Source organism: Vipera ursinii (assembly GCF_947247035.1).
Source record: "Vipera ursinii genome assembly, chromosome: 2".
Lineage (NCBI taxonomy): Eukaryota > Metazoa > Chordata > Lepidosauria > Squamata > Viperidae > Vipera > Vipera ursinii.
In genome coordinates this window covers 124,588,288-124,603,808 of record NC_139513.1, presented here as the reverse complement: position 1 = coordinate 124,603,808, position 15,521 = coordinate 124,588,288, and the positions used below count along the sequence as shown (strand labels likewise).

The following is a 15,521-nucleotide window of genomic DNA, read 5'->3' as shown; positions in this document are numbered from 1 at the left end:
AATGCAGCCGCGAGAGTTGTGTCGGGGGTCTCCCGATACTCCCGTGTTACACCTTTGCTCCGCGAGCTGCATTGGTTGCCAGTTGTCTTCCGGGTGAGGTTCAAGGTGTTGGTAATGACCTACAAAGCCCTCCATGGCATGGGTCCAGAATACCTTGGGGAGCACCTGCAGCCGGCGTCAACTTCCCTCCGCCCAGTACGCTCCCACAGAGAGGGCCTCCTCAGGGTGCCGCCGGTCAAAGAATGCCGACTGGTGGCCCCCAGGGGGAGAGCGTTCTCTGTGGGTGCACCGGACTTATGGAACCATCTTCCGGTAGAGCTCCGGATGGCGCCCGACCTCCGCTCCTTCCGGCGCGACCTTAAAACCCATCTCTTTAAGGAAGCGGGCCTGGCCTTATGGGACGGGGTGGGTTTGTTATTATGACTTTAATTTTAAATTTGTACTATGGGCATTGTTTAATCATGTTTTAATAATTTTAACTTTTGTATCTGTTTTTTACATATTGCCCTGTTAACCGCCCTGAGTCTCTTGAGAGAAGGGCGGTATATAAATTAAATAAATAAATAAATAAATAAAATGCACAGGGAGCCACAACCAAAAAAAGAACAGTTACAACTGAGCTAACTCATAGTGTTACTACTCTGACCATGATGGCTTTATATGCACCCAGAATATCATATGCAGCTGCTGTTCAAAGGGAAGAAAATATGCCGGCAGTTTAAGACTAAAGCAAAATAAAGAAAAGTGATAATTGATGCAGCAGTTTTGTATTGCTCACAGATTCATTCCCAAGCTGCATCCAGTGGGCCAAGTAATGTACAACTATGATAAAGATGTAATTCAGGTTCTGGTTCTATTTATTGCTTTCATCTCTTATGCCATAATAGATGTCACAGTGTGAGAGCAGTGGTGGGCTGTTCAAAGTCCCACGTGATATCCCTGGTTGCAATACATCTGCAGCTGAGAAAAGAAAGAGGCAGAAAGCTCAGTCCTTGTTTGACCTAAAGGAGTTCAGCGGGAAGACAGTGGAGAAAAGGAGAGCAGGCAGACCACAATTGTTCTTTTCCTGGCTTCAGCCACTTGAAATCATGTTCAAAATCACCTGGAACACAAAGAATAAGGAAATGTAACTTTTCTCTTATTGCAGGAATAATAAGTTCCCATTGAATCAGTTGCCACATTACTCAGTCAATTTGTGCTTGCAATGGGCCTGTGAGTATAGGATTCTTTGCTGTTTTTTTACAAAATGGACTTGACAAACTGCAAAAATAGGAAAAAGTCACGTTGTATTTGATCCATATTGTTGAAAATGGCCTCTCTGAAAGTATTTTGGCTTCCTAATTAGCCTTTCACTGCATCAGGAGACATGCAAATAGAAAAAGCCCAAATTATTAGCCACATTGGCCTCATGCAGGAATATGTGTAGGTAGTTCTATCTAGACTACAATAGCAATTGGATCAGCATTTCCCTTGCCAAGCAATGCAGTCATAAAGCATGACCATGTCACTTAATGATGGCAATCTCCGAAGTCTTGATTGCTACCGGTATCATTAACTGAATCCCATGTTCATTAGGCAAAGCAACTTCCTGCTGGCTTCCCACAAGCAAAATCAGAGGGGAAGCCAGCAGGAAGTTGCTAGTCACAGGCTCTCAGGCAGGTAAGTGGATGCTGCTTGGTGTGTGTGCATGTGTGTGCACCATGCGACTCAGTGAAGGGTTATGTAAGAGGTGCTGCATGGGGAAGGGAGGGTGCATGGAGGTGTAGCCTGTTTGGGTGCACAAGAGTGTGTGAATGGCTGACACAGAGTGAGCCCATAGGGGCTGGGAAAGAGTGTGAAGGTGTGGAAAACTTACCCGAGTGACTTGCAATCTGCTCTACTGGCTTCTCCTTTGATTTTCTTGGGAAGCCAGCAGGGAAGGTTGCAAATAGCAATCATGTAATCATGGTGCATTTGGCAACCAGTAATAAATACAAACTTGTTGCCAAGCACACAGATCATGGGGTTTCTGGGACAACTAAAACTCTGAGGACTGGTAATCACCATCATCCATTAAGTGCTGCTGTAATTTCAAATGGCCCCTGAACAAATAGTGATAAATAAAAAACTACCTGTATGCATTTTGTTCCCTACTAAGGTGGGATCCCTTTGTAGCCCTGTAGTGGTCATGCTTGAGTGTTGTGCAGAAACTTCCCTGCTCATTCCATTTCTAGCCATTTCTTCAATCCTTGAAGGCCTGAATCTATCCATAATTTTAATTGATTTCAAAGACGCATATAGAAACTGCAATTCTGTCTTTTTCAATTTTGTAAAGTGTTTACTTAATCATCTTATCATTACAGTAAAGAAAATTCAATACATCTTAATCTTGTGCAGTCATATTTGTTTTCTGTGTACTAATCTTAAAACCTGCTGGTTTTTCCATTTTTTCAATCAAAACTTCAATTCCTTTTAAAGAACCCTGTAACGTCAAAATTAAATCATAATCAAAATCTCTCAATTTAAAAGACTCATTTTTAATTTTCAAACCCATTATATTCTCATCTTGGCGTTTGTCTTAATGCAACAAAATGTGAACCCACATGATACACCTTGTCCAGTTCTTCATCAATCCTTTCCTCCCCCAGCTCAACAAATCAGCTAATGTTTAAACAAGCTTTTTTCATATATTCTCAAGGGGTCTTCTGGAATAGACCTGCACTGCAAAAAAAAAAATCCTTCTGTCTGGGTTCCAGCATAGCCAATTTTTAAAATTCTTTCTGTAGCCTCAAATCCCTAGTTTTCTAAAAATTCCATCCAGTTATTGATTTGTTTAATTTTCCCTGAATTCTTTTCCAGTCTTTTGTCCAAATTTCAAATTTAACTTGCAGAGATTGTTTCAATCTTTTACTCAAATATCAAATGTTTCTTTTATCAGAGCCAGTGGAATCTGCTCATCTCAGGAACCTCATCTAGCACCATGTAGTCATGGTCTATAGTACACTCTGCTGGTAGAAAATATAATATTTTCCCTTAATTCAAAAAAGGGAACTCTTTGTTCCTAGAAAAAAAATGGTGACAAAGTAAATTTAAAAAAATTTAAAAAGTAATTCTGTCTAAATATTTTTAGTCTCTTTTATTTCCAAATTTTTGTAAATGAAGCAAGTGCCAGTAAGACTTTCTAATGTTTTAATTTAAACACAACCTGAGAAATAACAAAAGCATCCAAAGAATATTTATCTCAGTGGTCCCCAACCTTCATGGCTTGGCAACTCGGGGGGTGCGTGTGTAGAAAGGGGAACCGGCCCACTGCTCATGCAAGTTGAGCTATGTGCATGTGCATGCTCCAGCCAGTTTCTCAGGTGGCCCAGTTTCGAACAGGGCCTAGGGTTGGGGACCCCTGATTTATCTGACCTCTCACTCTAGAAAAAAATCCAAAGAAATGAGGAAGGTTGTTTCTGGCGACCGTAGTTTTGATTACATTGCAACTGCACACTCAATGATCAGCCTACCCCCTTGTCATTCAGTTCACAAGCCAACTGAGGAAAACTCTGTTTCTGCAATATACTCATGAGGAACAATAGTCTAGAAACTGCGTAGTGGATTCCTGGATTCTTCCTTAAATCCTCCTTCAAGAAGCAAAAAAGAGCTGGGATGTCATCTCTGAATGCATCTCAACTGTCATTTTCCCCACCAGAAGTCCAGAAACTACAATTCTCATTTCCTCTGTGAACGATCAATTATTTTCTAAGTTATAAATGTCATGCCTGTCTGAAGCATAATTTATAGCACAAGTTCAATCTAATCTGTTCCCAAATACTGTCATTTTTACTGCCAAATCTTTTCACCACTATACCTGTGTGAGGAGATAGTTCTCTTGGGAGAGTTTCTCGATGATATCAAAGTGATCTGTGCCTGCTAGGTCTAGCAAGGAGACCTCCCAACCTGCTGTACGAAGAACCTGTGGTAAAACAACAGGAATGTGAGCAAAATGATTCCTAGCATGGTAGTTACCGTACAAGTGCATTTGCCCTAAGTACCCAACAAGTAGAAAGGCAGAATGTAAATTAAAATAACAGCAACAATAATTATTTAGAGTGGGCAGATTTCAGGGTTGGAGAATAGATACTTAAGAAAAACAAAAACTGGCAAAGAAAAAACCCTCTCTCATGTGGGTGAGGCCTTTTTCAGATATATTTGTCTATTTGGGGAAGTTGAAGTGGCATAGTGGAAGGGACCCATTTGACAGGTCTTTGGGCATCCCTCTCCAAACAGGAAAAGAACGCTCCAAATATGCATTTTTAGTCTTACATTTAGATATATCATTTTAGATGCACATATGCACTATTGCTATTTTGACTTACCCCCTATTTTTCACAAAGTAAACAATAGAACTAAAAGCTGGATAAAAGCAGTTAAAATTATTAGTTATGCCTTTTAAAAGGACTGGCTGAAGAGGATGCAATATCAGTCATCCTTGCTTAAGTCCTTGTGAAATATAGGTAGTCCTCAACTTAAAACCATTCATCTAGCAACCGTTCAAAGTTACGAAGGCACTCATGATGGTTTTTCACACTGTTGCAGCATGGTCACGTGATTAAAATTTGGACAACTTGGCAATTGGCTCATATTTATGACAGTCGCAGTGTCCCAGGGTCATGTAGTCAAATTTGCGACCTTCTGGCAAGCGAAGTCAACGGGGAAACCAGATTCACTTAACAACCGTGTGATTAACTTCATAACTGCAGTGATTCACTTAACAACCATGGCAAGAAAGGTCATAAAATGGGGCAAAACTCACTTCACAACTGTCTCACTTAGCAGCAGAAATTTTGGACTCAGTTGCAGTTGCATGTCGAAGACTACCTGCATTTCTGAAGGATCAAAATATTTGCATGTTTGTTCAGGCATGTTTGTTTCTAAAGGGCACATGCACAGATTTTTTTTTCTTAACCTCTTTCTCTGGTCATTGAATGCCTACATTTCAAAATGGTTGTATTTGTGTAATCAGTATACCTGACAATATTCCTGAGACTGTCTGTGGAACTCAGGTGGGTCGTGTTGTGCTAGTGCAATGAGCACCCTGCAAGCTTTTTTGTCATTCACCTTTGGCACACACCACAAAGGACTATTCTCTTGGGCCACTGCACTGAAGAAAGAAGGAAAACGCTATTGAAGTGAATGGTGAGGAAAAGGAGGCAGACTTTGACAGATGGGCAGGCCTGTGAAGGAGGGAAAAAAGGCCCTTTCTTATGTATAACTTTGTTCTGAATGCATTTATCCCACTAGATGCAAATGAGAGAATGAAGTCCATCGATTCAAAAAATCTTGCTTTTTGGGAATATGTATAGTGTGTTTCCCCTTCATGGATTACTGCCTTGTCGTGGCAAAGGGGCTTGCGTAATTCAATGAAGCTATGAGCTATGCCGTGCAGGGCCACCCAAAACGGAAAGGTCATAGCAGAGAGTTCTGACAAAACGTGATCCACTGGAGAAGGAAATGGCAATCCACTCCAGTATCTTTGCCATGAAAACCCTATGGACAGTACCAAAAGGCAAAATGATATGACGCTGGAAGATGAGCCCCTCAGGTCGGAAGGCGTCCAATATGCTACTGGGGAAGAGCAGAGGGCTAGTACTAGTACCGCCAGAAAGAATGAAGCGACTGGGCCAAAGCCGAAAGGACGCTCAGCTGTGGATGTATCTGGTGGTGAAAGGAAAGTCCGATGCTGTAAAAAAAATTTCTCCATAGGAACCTGGAATGTAAGATCCATGAATCAAGGAAAGCTGGACGTGGTCAAACAAGAGATGACAAGACTGAACATCGACATCTTAGGTATCAGCGAACTAAAATGGACAAAAATGGGTGAATTTAATTCAGATGACCATCAGGTATACTTCTGCGAGCAAGAATCCCTCAGAAGAAATGGAGTAGCCTTCATAGTCAATAAAAGAGTAGGAAAAGCAATACTGGGATACAATCCTCAAAATGACAGAATGATCTCAGTTCGAATCCAAGGCAAATCATTCAGTATCACAGTAGTCCAGGTCTATGCCCCAACCACCGGTGCTGAAGAGGATGAAATTGACCAGTTCTACGAAGCCCTACAGCACCTTATAGAACTAACACCAAAAAATGATGTCCTTATCATCATGGGGGATTGGAATGCTAAAGTAGGAAGCCAAAAGATAACCAGTATAACAGGCAAGTTTGGCCTTGGAGTACAAAATGAAGCAGGGTACAGGCTGATAGAATTTTGTCAAGAGAATACGATGGTGATAGCAAACACTGTTTTCCAACAACCCAAAAGATGGCACTACACATGGACATCACCAGACGGTCAACACAGAAATCAGATTGACTGTGTGCTCTGCAGCCAAAGATGGAGGAGCTCTATATAGTCAGTAAAAACAAGACCAGGAGCTGACTGTGGCTCAGACCATGAGCTTCTCATTGCAAAGTTTAGGCTTAAACTGAAGAAAGTAGGGGAAAGCACTAGGCCACTCAGGTATGAATTAAATCATATCCCTGTTGAATATACAGTAGAGGTGACAAATAGATTTAAGGAATTAGATCTGATAGACAGAGTGCCTGAAGAACTATGGACAGAGGTTCGCAACATTGTACAACAGGTAGCAACCAAAACCATCCCAAAGAAAAAAAATGCAAGAAAGCAAAATGGCTGTCTGAGGAAGCTTTGCAAATAGCTGAGGAAAGAAGGGAAGCGAAAGGTAAGGGAGAAAAAGAAAGACACGCCCAATTGAATGCAGAATTCCAGAGAATAGCTAGAAGAGATAAGAATGGCTTCTTAAATGAACAGTGCAAAGAAATAGAAGAAAACAATAGAATAGGGAGGACCAGAGATCTCTTCAAGAAAATTGGAGAGATGAAGGGAACGTTTCATGTAATGGGCATGATAAAGGACCAAAATGGCAGGGACCTAACAGAGGCAGAAGAGATTAAGAAGAGGTGGCAAAATTACACAGAAGAACTATACAAGAATGAGCTTAATGTCCCTGATAATCACAATGTGGTCATTGACCTTGAGAAAGACATCCTAGAATGTGAAGTGAAGTGGGCCTTAGAAAAGCTGAGCAACAACAAAGCTAGTGGAGGTGACAGTATTCCTGCTGAGCTATTCAAAATCTTAAAAGACGATGCAGTAAAAGTGCTACACTCAATTTGCCAGCAAATTTGGAAAACTCAACAGTGGCCACAGGATTGGAAAAGATCAGTTTACATTCCAATTCCAAAGAAAGGCAGTGCCAAAGAATGTTCAAACTACCACACCATTGCACTCATTTCTCATGCTAGTAAAGTTATGCTTAAAATCCTACAAGCTAGACTCCAGCAGTATGTGGACCGAGAACTATCAAAAGTACAGGCAGGATTTCAAAGAGGCAGAGGAACTAGAGATCAAATTGCCAACATACGTTGGATCATGGAGAAAGCTAGGGAGTTCCAGAAAAACATCTACTTCTGCTTCATTGACTATGCTAAAGCCTTTGATTGTGTGGATCATAACAAACTGTGGCAAGTTCTTAAAGAGATGGGCGTACCAGACCATCTTATTTCTCTCTTGAGAAACCTATATGTGGGCCAAGAAGCAACAGTGAGAACTGGACACGGAACCACTGATTGGTTCAAAATTGGGAAAGGAGTCCGGCAAGGCTGTATACTGTCGCCTTGCCTATTTAACTTATATGCAGAGCACATCATGAGAAAGGCAGGGTTAGAGGAATCAAAAGTTCGAATTAAGATTGCCGGAAGAAATATCAACAACCTAAGGTATGCAGATGATACCACTCTAATGGCAGAAAGTGAAGAGGAACTAAAGAACCTCTTGTTGCAGGTGAAGGAGAGTGCAAAACGTGGGTTGAAACTTAACATTAAGAAAACCAAGATCATGGCATCCGGCCCTCTCAATTCCTGGCAAATAGATGGGGAAGAAATGGAGGTAGTGACAGATTTTATTTTCCTGGGCTCCAAGATCACTGCAGAGGGGGACTGTAGCCAAGAAATTAAAAGACGCTTCCTCCTGGGGAGGAAAGCCATGGCAAATCTAGACAGCACACTAAAAAGCAGAGACATCACCCTGTCAACAAAAGTGCATATAGTCAAGGCTATGGTCTTCCCAGTTGCAATGTGTGGCAGTGAAAGCTGGACCATAAAAAAGGCTGAGTGCCAAAGAATTGAGGCCTTTGAAGTATGGTGCTGGAGAAGACTCCTGCGAGTCCCTTGGACTGCAAGGTGATCAAACCGGTCAGTCTGAGGAGATCAACCCTGACTGCTCTTTAGAAGGCCAGATCCTGAAGCTAAAACTCAAATACTTTGGCCACCTAATGAGAAGGAAGGACTCACTGGAGAAGAGCCTAATGCTGGGAAAGATTGAGCACAATACAAGAAGGGGACGACAGAGAATGAGGTGCCTGGATGGAGTCACTGAAGCTGTAGGCGTGAGCTTAAATGGACTCCAGAAGATGGTAGAGGACAGGAAGGCCTGGAGGAACGTTGTCCATAGGGCCGTGATGAGTCAGACGCGACTTTGCAGCTAACAACAAGATAGTGTGTTTGGGATATAGTATTTATGCATATTGGCTGAAAAGGGAATGTGATGTGCAAATGGAGGAGACAAGAAGCTAAGAAGCAAGGTATATATGCACACAAACCTAGAAAGCATAGAAGTCAATAGAGAGAAAAGTTCTAAATCAAAGATACTACCATAATCAGAGATTTAAATTACTTGGTCATATACTTGCTTCCCCATGTACAGATCACCCAGAAAATTAAAGGGCTATTGTACTGGATTATATAAATACTGCAGCTTTAGCTGCTCATGTGTATATAATTAGTAGTACTTCCTGAAGTCAGCCTGAAGAATTGGCAATTACAAGAGAATCATTGTAATGTTTCTGCTCTGCCTAAATTCAACAGTTCTAGGAATGTTCCTTACCGGCTCATCTGCAACAGATCATTAACATAGGTGTGCGTGATGGGCTCCAAGTCATAAATGCCACTCACCAAAAAGACACCTAGGGTGAAAAATAAAAATCCACATTGTTTTAAATGGATTCCAGCTTGGGCTAATATTCCATTATGCATGATGTTCAAGCAAGAAAAACTGAGGAAACAATGAGACAAAAAATGTGAGAAAAACAGGATGAATTTCTCCCAGCCAATACCTTTAATGTTTGGCTCAACACCAAATTTTTCCCAATCTGTGGAAAGTATCATGGCTGCCAGGTGGGCTCCTGCCGAATGCCCAAGCACATAGACACCACTGCAAGAAAAGGAGACATAGTTATAATGAGCCAAGGAATGGTGCTGACTGGGACCGAGAGGGGAAAATTGGCTGAGGAATCAATCACTCAACATCTACTAAGCTGAGTTCTAAACCTGGGCAGGTATCAGTGGAATCCAAGCTTCTCTTTCTCAAGGTTGCATGTTTATTACCCATGCAACTTTTTCAGCCATTCTTACCTGATCCCCGTATATTGCTGAACTGCAAAAGCCACACTACGCCGCACCTGTTCAACCATCACCTCCAGTTGGCCTGGGTAGAGAACGCAATATTCTGGTTAGTCAGAGGAGAGCAGGGTGAGCAATACACCTGAGCTACCATAACATACCTTTTGGAGCCACATCATAGCCAACTGCAGCAAAGGCAATGCCTTGGTTCACTAGGGGGCATGCAGCAAAACCAGAAACATCTTTGCTAGAAAGAAAGAATGAATGACAGTTGTTTATACCAGTAGATATTCTCCATCAAAAAGTGTTTCTTCTAGCCAGGGTGCCACCCACTGAAGTCCAGAAATTGGAGGAAGTGGATCACCTCAGCCTCCAAGACAACTCACCTCAAGTCTTGCCAGTAGCCACCATGAATAAAGAGAACCAGAGGAAACGCTGAAATGGGATAACAAGTCACCAAAAGCAACTTCTACTGTAACTTTCCTCAAATCCCTCTCTGTCTTTGTTCATCTTATCTAAGAGCTGTGATGGCGCAGTGGTTAGAATGCAGTATTGCAGGCAAACTTTGCCAACTGCCAGCAGTTCTATCCTGACTGGCTCAAGGTTGACTCAGACTTCCACCCTCCCGAGGCTGGTAAAATGAGGAGCCAGATTGTTGGGGACAATATGCTGACTCTTAGAGGGGGCTGTAAAGCACTATGAAGTGGTATATAAGCCTACGTGCTATTGCTATTGCTATCTCTCAGACATAGCATCAGCCTTTGCAGGTAGACCTGGTCAAGAAATTATCACCACAATGACTTATGAAGTCTAGTGTTGGTGAGTACATAATAAAAGGAGAATCTTGAAAGCATGACAGAGACTTCCTCTCCCATCCCTTACATCAAAAGAATTAAGATGGGGCAATCTTAAGTTTCTTCCTCACTCCCTCCTCCCTTTCAGGGCTGAGATTTACCTAACAGGTACATTCTTCAAGGCCATTTCCATACTTATCTATCCTTGGCCAGTCTTCTAAGCTGGCCGAGGATAGTTTTCCTATTTCCCTACCCTATCCCTTTCAGAGCCCCCCATCCACCCTTTGTGCTCTTACTTTCAGTATGTTTTTTAGGAAGATACACATCCAGTTTCTCTCCCTCACTGGAGCCATAGGGGACATTCAGCAGAGTTTGGGTGAATGCCTGGGCGTTTCGAGTACCTGCAGAGTATTGGAAGAAAATACCAACAAATGCAGCAACCATCCTTCCTAAATATTATTTGGGCTGCCCTCCTAGAAGTTCCAGAGGTCACAGACAATCCACAACTTACAACTATTGGTTAAGTGACTGTTTGATGTTACCAAGGCATTGAAAAAAGTCACTTATGATGGTTTTTCACTTACGACCATTGCAGCATCCCCATAGTCATATGATCAACATTCGGTCACTTGAGAACTGGCATGTGCAGTGTCCTGGGGTCATGTGTCATCTTCTGACAAGCAAAATCATTAGGGGAAGCCATATTCACGTAGTAACCATATTACTAACTTAACAACTGCAGTGACTTAATTGTGGCAAGAAAGATCATAAATGAGGACCTGGATTGTTGGCAGCAATACGCTGACTCTGAAACCACTTAGAGAGGGTTGTAAAGCCCTGTGAAGTGGTATATAAGTCTAAGTGCTAGTGCAAAGTGCTAAACTGGGGTAAAACTCACTTAACAACTCTCTTGCTTATCAAGATAAATTTGGGATCAATTGAGGTAATAAGTCGAGGACAACTTATCATCACAGCTGCTTCCTGGAAAATCATGGTTTTTCACCTTGACATAGCTTCAAAGGATGGAGGTCTCTTCATTTTTTTTTTCAGTCTTACCCAGCTCTTCCCTGGTATATTTTTATTTTCATACCAGAGTCCATAAATTTATATGGCCAACTCATTAGAAATGCCATACCCACCAATTTATTTCAATATTTTCCACCTTCTGGGAAAAGCTGAAGGCTGAGCTTTTCAGGAGGGCTTGGGGAGCTTGTTGCCATCTGTTATGTTTTCGGCTTTCTTTGCCTTATTTATTGTATTTCTTTGTCTTGTGAACAACCAAGATTCCTGTGTTTGCAGGTTCATGCGAATTTGATGAATTATTTCAGAATTTACAAACAAGAGTACACCTGCCACGATATAACTAATTATGGCAATGTAATCCTGTGTTCATAAAAGCATGCATGTTGCCTGTTTTGCTGAAGCAGACTCATATGACATGGTATATTTTGGCAATCCACAGGAACTGGGAGGTCTATAGGAAGGCAGTCTGTCTGCTCACCCCATTATTTTGACTCTTGGATAGCCCATACCTTCAGTCACTACTTTCATGTATGCCTCAATCACAGCATCCTTATCCAGCCGTGGAGACCATCTACTAGGGGAATACGCAGTGTCCAACTCCTGTGCAGAAAGAAAACAGGATAACTTGTACAAATGGAATGGCATCCTCAATACACAATGTGGACACTTTCAGAAATACTTGTAGATTGAAATGATACTAACCTCAATTAAGAAAAAGCAGGTAGCTACCTGGGAGACAGAGGCAAGAGGCTGCCTATATGAATTGCTGCACCTGTAGTCCCATCTGTGTGCACAAAATCCCTTTTTGATTTATTTTCTAGGGTTAATTTAGTTAACCTTAGATTTAATATTCTGTGACTGCTTCTGTACATCAGAGAAACATGCTGTCATGGTTCTGACAGATGAAACTCTTCAAACAACTTCAAGGCATTGTTTACCTTAAAGAATCTTTATTCGAGAAGCATAGCATCGGCACATACATGGTCGAAGCCAAAATCTGAATTCTCTTTAGCACATAGTATCAAACACAATTCCCTCCTCTAATTAAGAGTCATAAATCACACTCTCCAATTAGTTTGAAATGCAGGCTTTCCCTCCATTCTCCAACCTGCCATTTCTTATCATCTCTTATTTCAAAAGCCCTGAGTTCACACACTATTATAATATTATGTCTAACTAACTCCCATCACATTCCTCCTCCTCCCCTGCCAGTATATCATCTAATTCTAAGAGTAAAGCATAAGAAAGAAAAAGGCTGCATCTCCATATGCTGTCAAAGCAAGAATATCCGATGTTAGCAGCATTGACATATGCACTCTCCTAGTCACACAGAAGTTATTCCCCAGAATTCTCTTAAGTCTTAAGAGTAGTAACATTGATCTAAATACCTGGCTGAATAAATCTCCTTTCTATCATCCTTGCCTCTTCTCTGAACCTGAGTATGAAAATGGCAGTATGTTGCAGGAAAGCTCAGAGGAGGAGGAAGAGGAGGAGGCATGGACCTGAGAAGCTCTGAAGAACAATGATAGGAGCTCTTTACGCTGCAAGGGCAGTTGCATCGTAGACTGTGATATTCTTGTCGCAAAGGTTGCTGGTTAAACCTTCTGGGTTTTAATTTTGTGCTGGGTATAATTTTTGCAGCAGGGCCCAAGAGCTGTCTCAGGGAGTTCCTCGGGCAGTGAGGGAACTAAACTTTCAAGCACATAAATCTCTGATTAAATCATTTCTTAGCCCTTGTTCTAGAGCAGGGGTCGGCAACCTGAAAAAGGAAAAGAGCCACTGGGAACCGGTTCCATCACACACAAAAAAAGTGGGAGCCGCGTGCGTGCGTCCATGCACGCGCATGCACAAAAAACATTTTGTGCATGCGCAAAACGTTTTTTCTTGCGCATGCATGGACGCGTGCGGGTGCCATTTTTTTAATGTATGATGGAACCGGTTGCGCGACGGCGACGTCCCATTTGCAGAGCTACCGCCTTCGGAGGAGGCACGCGCACCTCTCGGAACGGGCAGCGGCGCCGCTTGTTGGAAAAGCTGCCGCGGCCCGTTTGCAGGCTGGCGCCTTCCGTGCAAATGGGCCGCAGCAGCTTTCCCAATGAGCGGCGCCACTGCCTGTTCCGGCAGAGGTGCGCGCGCACCACTCCAAACGGGCGGTGCCACTCTCCATTTGGAGAGGTGTGCGCGCACCACTACCCGTTCGAAGAGGTGCGCGCGCACCAGGCGGCTGGGAGCCGCAGGAGACAGCTCAAAGAACCGCATGCGGCTCCGGAGCCGGGGGTTGCCGACCCGTGTTCTAGAGTAAAATACATTGTACCTCTCCTCTTTCCATTCTGGAAACTCACAAATCTTTTTTTTTTAAATGACTCTAAACTACATTCACATTAAACAAAGACTGAAAATCTCTCTTCCCTCCCTTCCACAATCATATACACACAAACACTACAGCTATACCTCCTTTGTCATTTCCTGCCATTTTCCCATGGTAATGGCTAAGTTGTGGGTATATTCCTTCTCCTGATGAACCTGGGCTCAGGGCGAAGTGGTGAGAACATGTGATCCAATATAGACTCTGACAAACAATGCAGATCAGATCCCGTATTCCTCCTTGGCATATGCTCTTCCAGCTGCTCTGTGACACGTTAGCAATTCCTCATCAAGGAGCTGTTCTCATTGGTCATACCAGCATTGGCGCGGTACAGAAAGCAGTTTTCCTGTTTACTGTACAACAGAGACACTGAGTAAATTCAGCTCACCGTCTTCCTGCTATTGCAATATCTAAGTGCACAAATTTGGGGAAAGAAATTGTAATTTTAGGCCAGGCAATGCTATCCCTACCCCACCTCAATTTTTCTGGTTTGTCTTAACTTACTGATCTCTGTGTCTCATACATAGATTGTTATACCATGCCTTCATAAGTATGCTGAAAACAAGTCATTGGGGCTAAACTTTAACCTAGATACACTGAGAGAAGGCAGTCAACTTCTAAAAATAAAAGCTGTTTTTATTCAGCATATATCCACTTTAGTTTTGACTGCACCCACACATTACTACTATAGACAGAATATTTTGGTAATGTCTTCTGTTTGTTAATCTTAAAACCTGCTAATGTAGCAAATTATTTTATTTTTCCTATTAATGTTACAATTCCCTTTAAAGGATCCTCTAAAACCAGTATCAAATCAAATGCTCAACCAAAAATTTCTCTCTTAATCTTTATTCCCACAATTTTCTCATTTTGTCTTATATATTTATTCAATATTTTCAAGAACTACAAAAAAATAAAAAACAAAAACGAGAGGAGATAATAGACAACCTGTCTTGTTCCTTTTTATATCCCACAAGATTTAACTCTCCATTAACAATTATTTGTGCTTTCTATGTTGTGTACAGCAGTCTTACCCATTTAATAAAATTCTCTTCAAACTTCACATCTTCCAAAACATTCCCTTATTTCTCTATTAGGTCCGTCCACTGGGGCTCCCTGGACATGACATATAGACTGTCCAAGGGGTCTCACTGGGCTTTCATACAATCCCCTCCTCCTTCTTTTCTTTAACCATAAAATATACTGGCTGGGATCCAACAGGCATATGACTTCTATTGTTAACATATACGTTTAATGCTTGACATAGCCAATCCTCAAAATTTCCATATTTTGGCCAAAATACACTAGTGCCTCTAATAGGATTTCTTGGCCACTCAAAATAACAAAAATTGAATCATTCTTTCTTTACTCTTAGTCCTGGTTTTACAACGTTGCACCCTCATGGACTATCAGCAGAATGTTCAGAGGAGATCCCATCTCCATGGCACTTCTTACCCACCCTGTTTCCCACGCTAGGACCACAATCTCTTCAAAGTTTAACCAAACTACTTGTTCCCCCCCCTTTTCCAGGGCTTCACACCAACTCGTGCTCCATGCATGCCACACTACCCATCAACCTGGCCCCAACACACAGAGCTATATATCCCAACCACCAAGGCAATGCTTAAGTCCAAATGTTCTTACCTTGGTCTGTGCACAGAATTGCCCGGCTGCAGCGCTTCAGTGCCCACTGTATAATTCCCCCAGGACTTTTCCCTTATGATTTCTTTCTCTTAACCTCCATTCCGGATTCCACAGGCACACAGGACTCACCAATCATTCACAACATAGGACCATTGAACTCAGTGGGACATGTCTTCTCAGTTGGTGCTTGCTCAGTGATTCCTGCAGATGTCTGGAGAATCCCAGGAGAGACCCCAAGTTGTGGGATT

General features: G+C 42.2%; 1 protein-coding gene across 6 annotated transcripts; it reads right to left on the bottom strand.

Moving 5' to 3' along the window:
- Positions 1 to 652: 652 nt before the first annotated feature.
- AFMID (arylformamidase) lies at positions 653 to 15,438 on the bottom strand. Of its 6 annotated transcripts, none has more exons than XM_083353019.1 (12): positions 15,403 to 15,438; positions 13,716 to 14,039; positions 11,774 to 11,864; positions 10,538 to 10,642; positions 9,834 to 9,882; positions 9,609 to 9,694; positions 9,460 to 9,532; positions 9,162 to 9,259; positions 8,933 to 9,011; positions 4,996 to 5,128; positions 3,836 to 3,940; positions 653 to 1,102 (listed from the first exon to the last, which is right to left on the bottom strand). In XM_083353019.1, the coding sequence occupies exons 2-12, from the start codon at positions 13,743 to 13,745 to the stop codon at positions 1,073 to 1,075; spliced, it is 879 nt and encodes a 292-aa protein (XP_083209145.1). In that variant the 5' UTR covers positions 13,746 to 14,039; positions 15,403 to 15,438; the 3' UTR covers positions 653 to 1,072. The 6 variants fall into 6 exon arrangements, 5 of the variants coding, with proteins under 5 accessions (XP_083209145.1, XP_083209147.1, XP_083209146.1 ...); XM_083353017.1 differs by lacking the exon at positions 653 to 1,102 and adding an exon at positions 2,223 to 2,461; XR_014491263.1 differs by lacking the exon at positions 653 to 1,102 and adding an exon at positions 4,781 to 4,853 and having other exon boundaries at positions 3,867 to 3,940.
- Positions 15,439 to 15,521: the final 83 nt, after the last annotated feature.

Excerpts from the sequence above, each read along its gene's own strand:
- AFMID (XM_083353017.1), bottom strand. The coding sequence starts at position 13,745 with ATGGGAAAATGGCAGGAAATGACAAAGGAG. Across the intron at positions 10,643-11,773 it reads CATGAAAGTAGTGACTGAAG|GTACTCGAAACGCCCAGGCA; the intron begins GTATGGGCTATC and ends AATACTCTGCAG. Across the intron at positions 5,129-8,932 it reads GATCTGTTGCAGATGAGCCG|TGCAGTGGCCCAAGAGAATA; the intron begins GTAAGGAACATT and ends TTCTTTCTTCAG.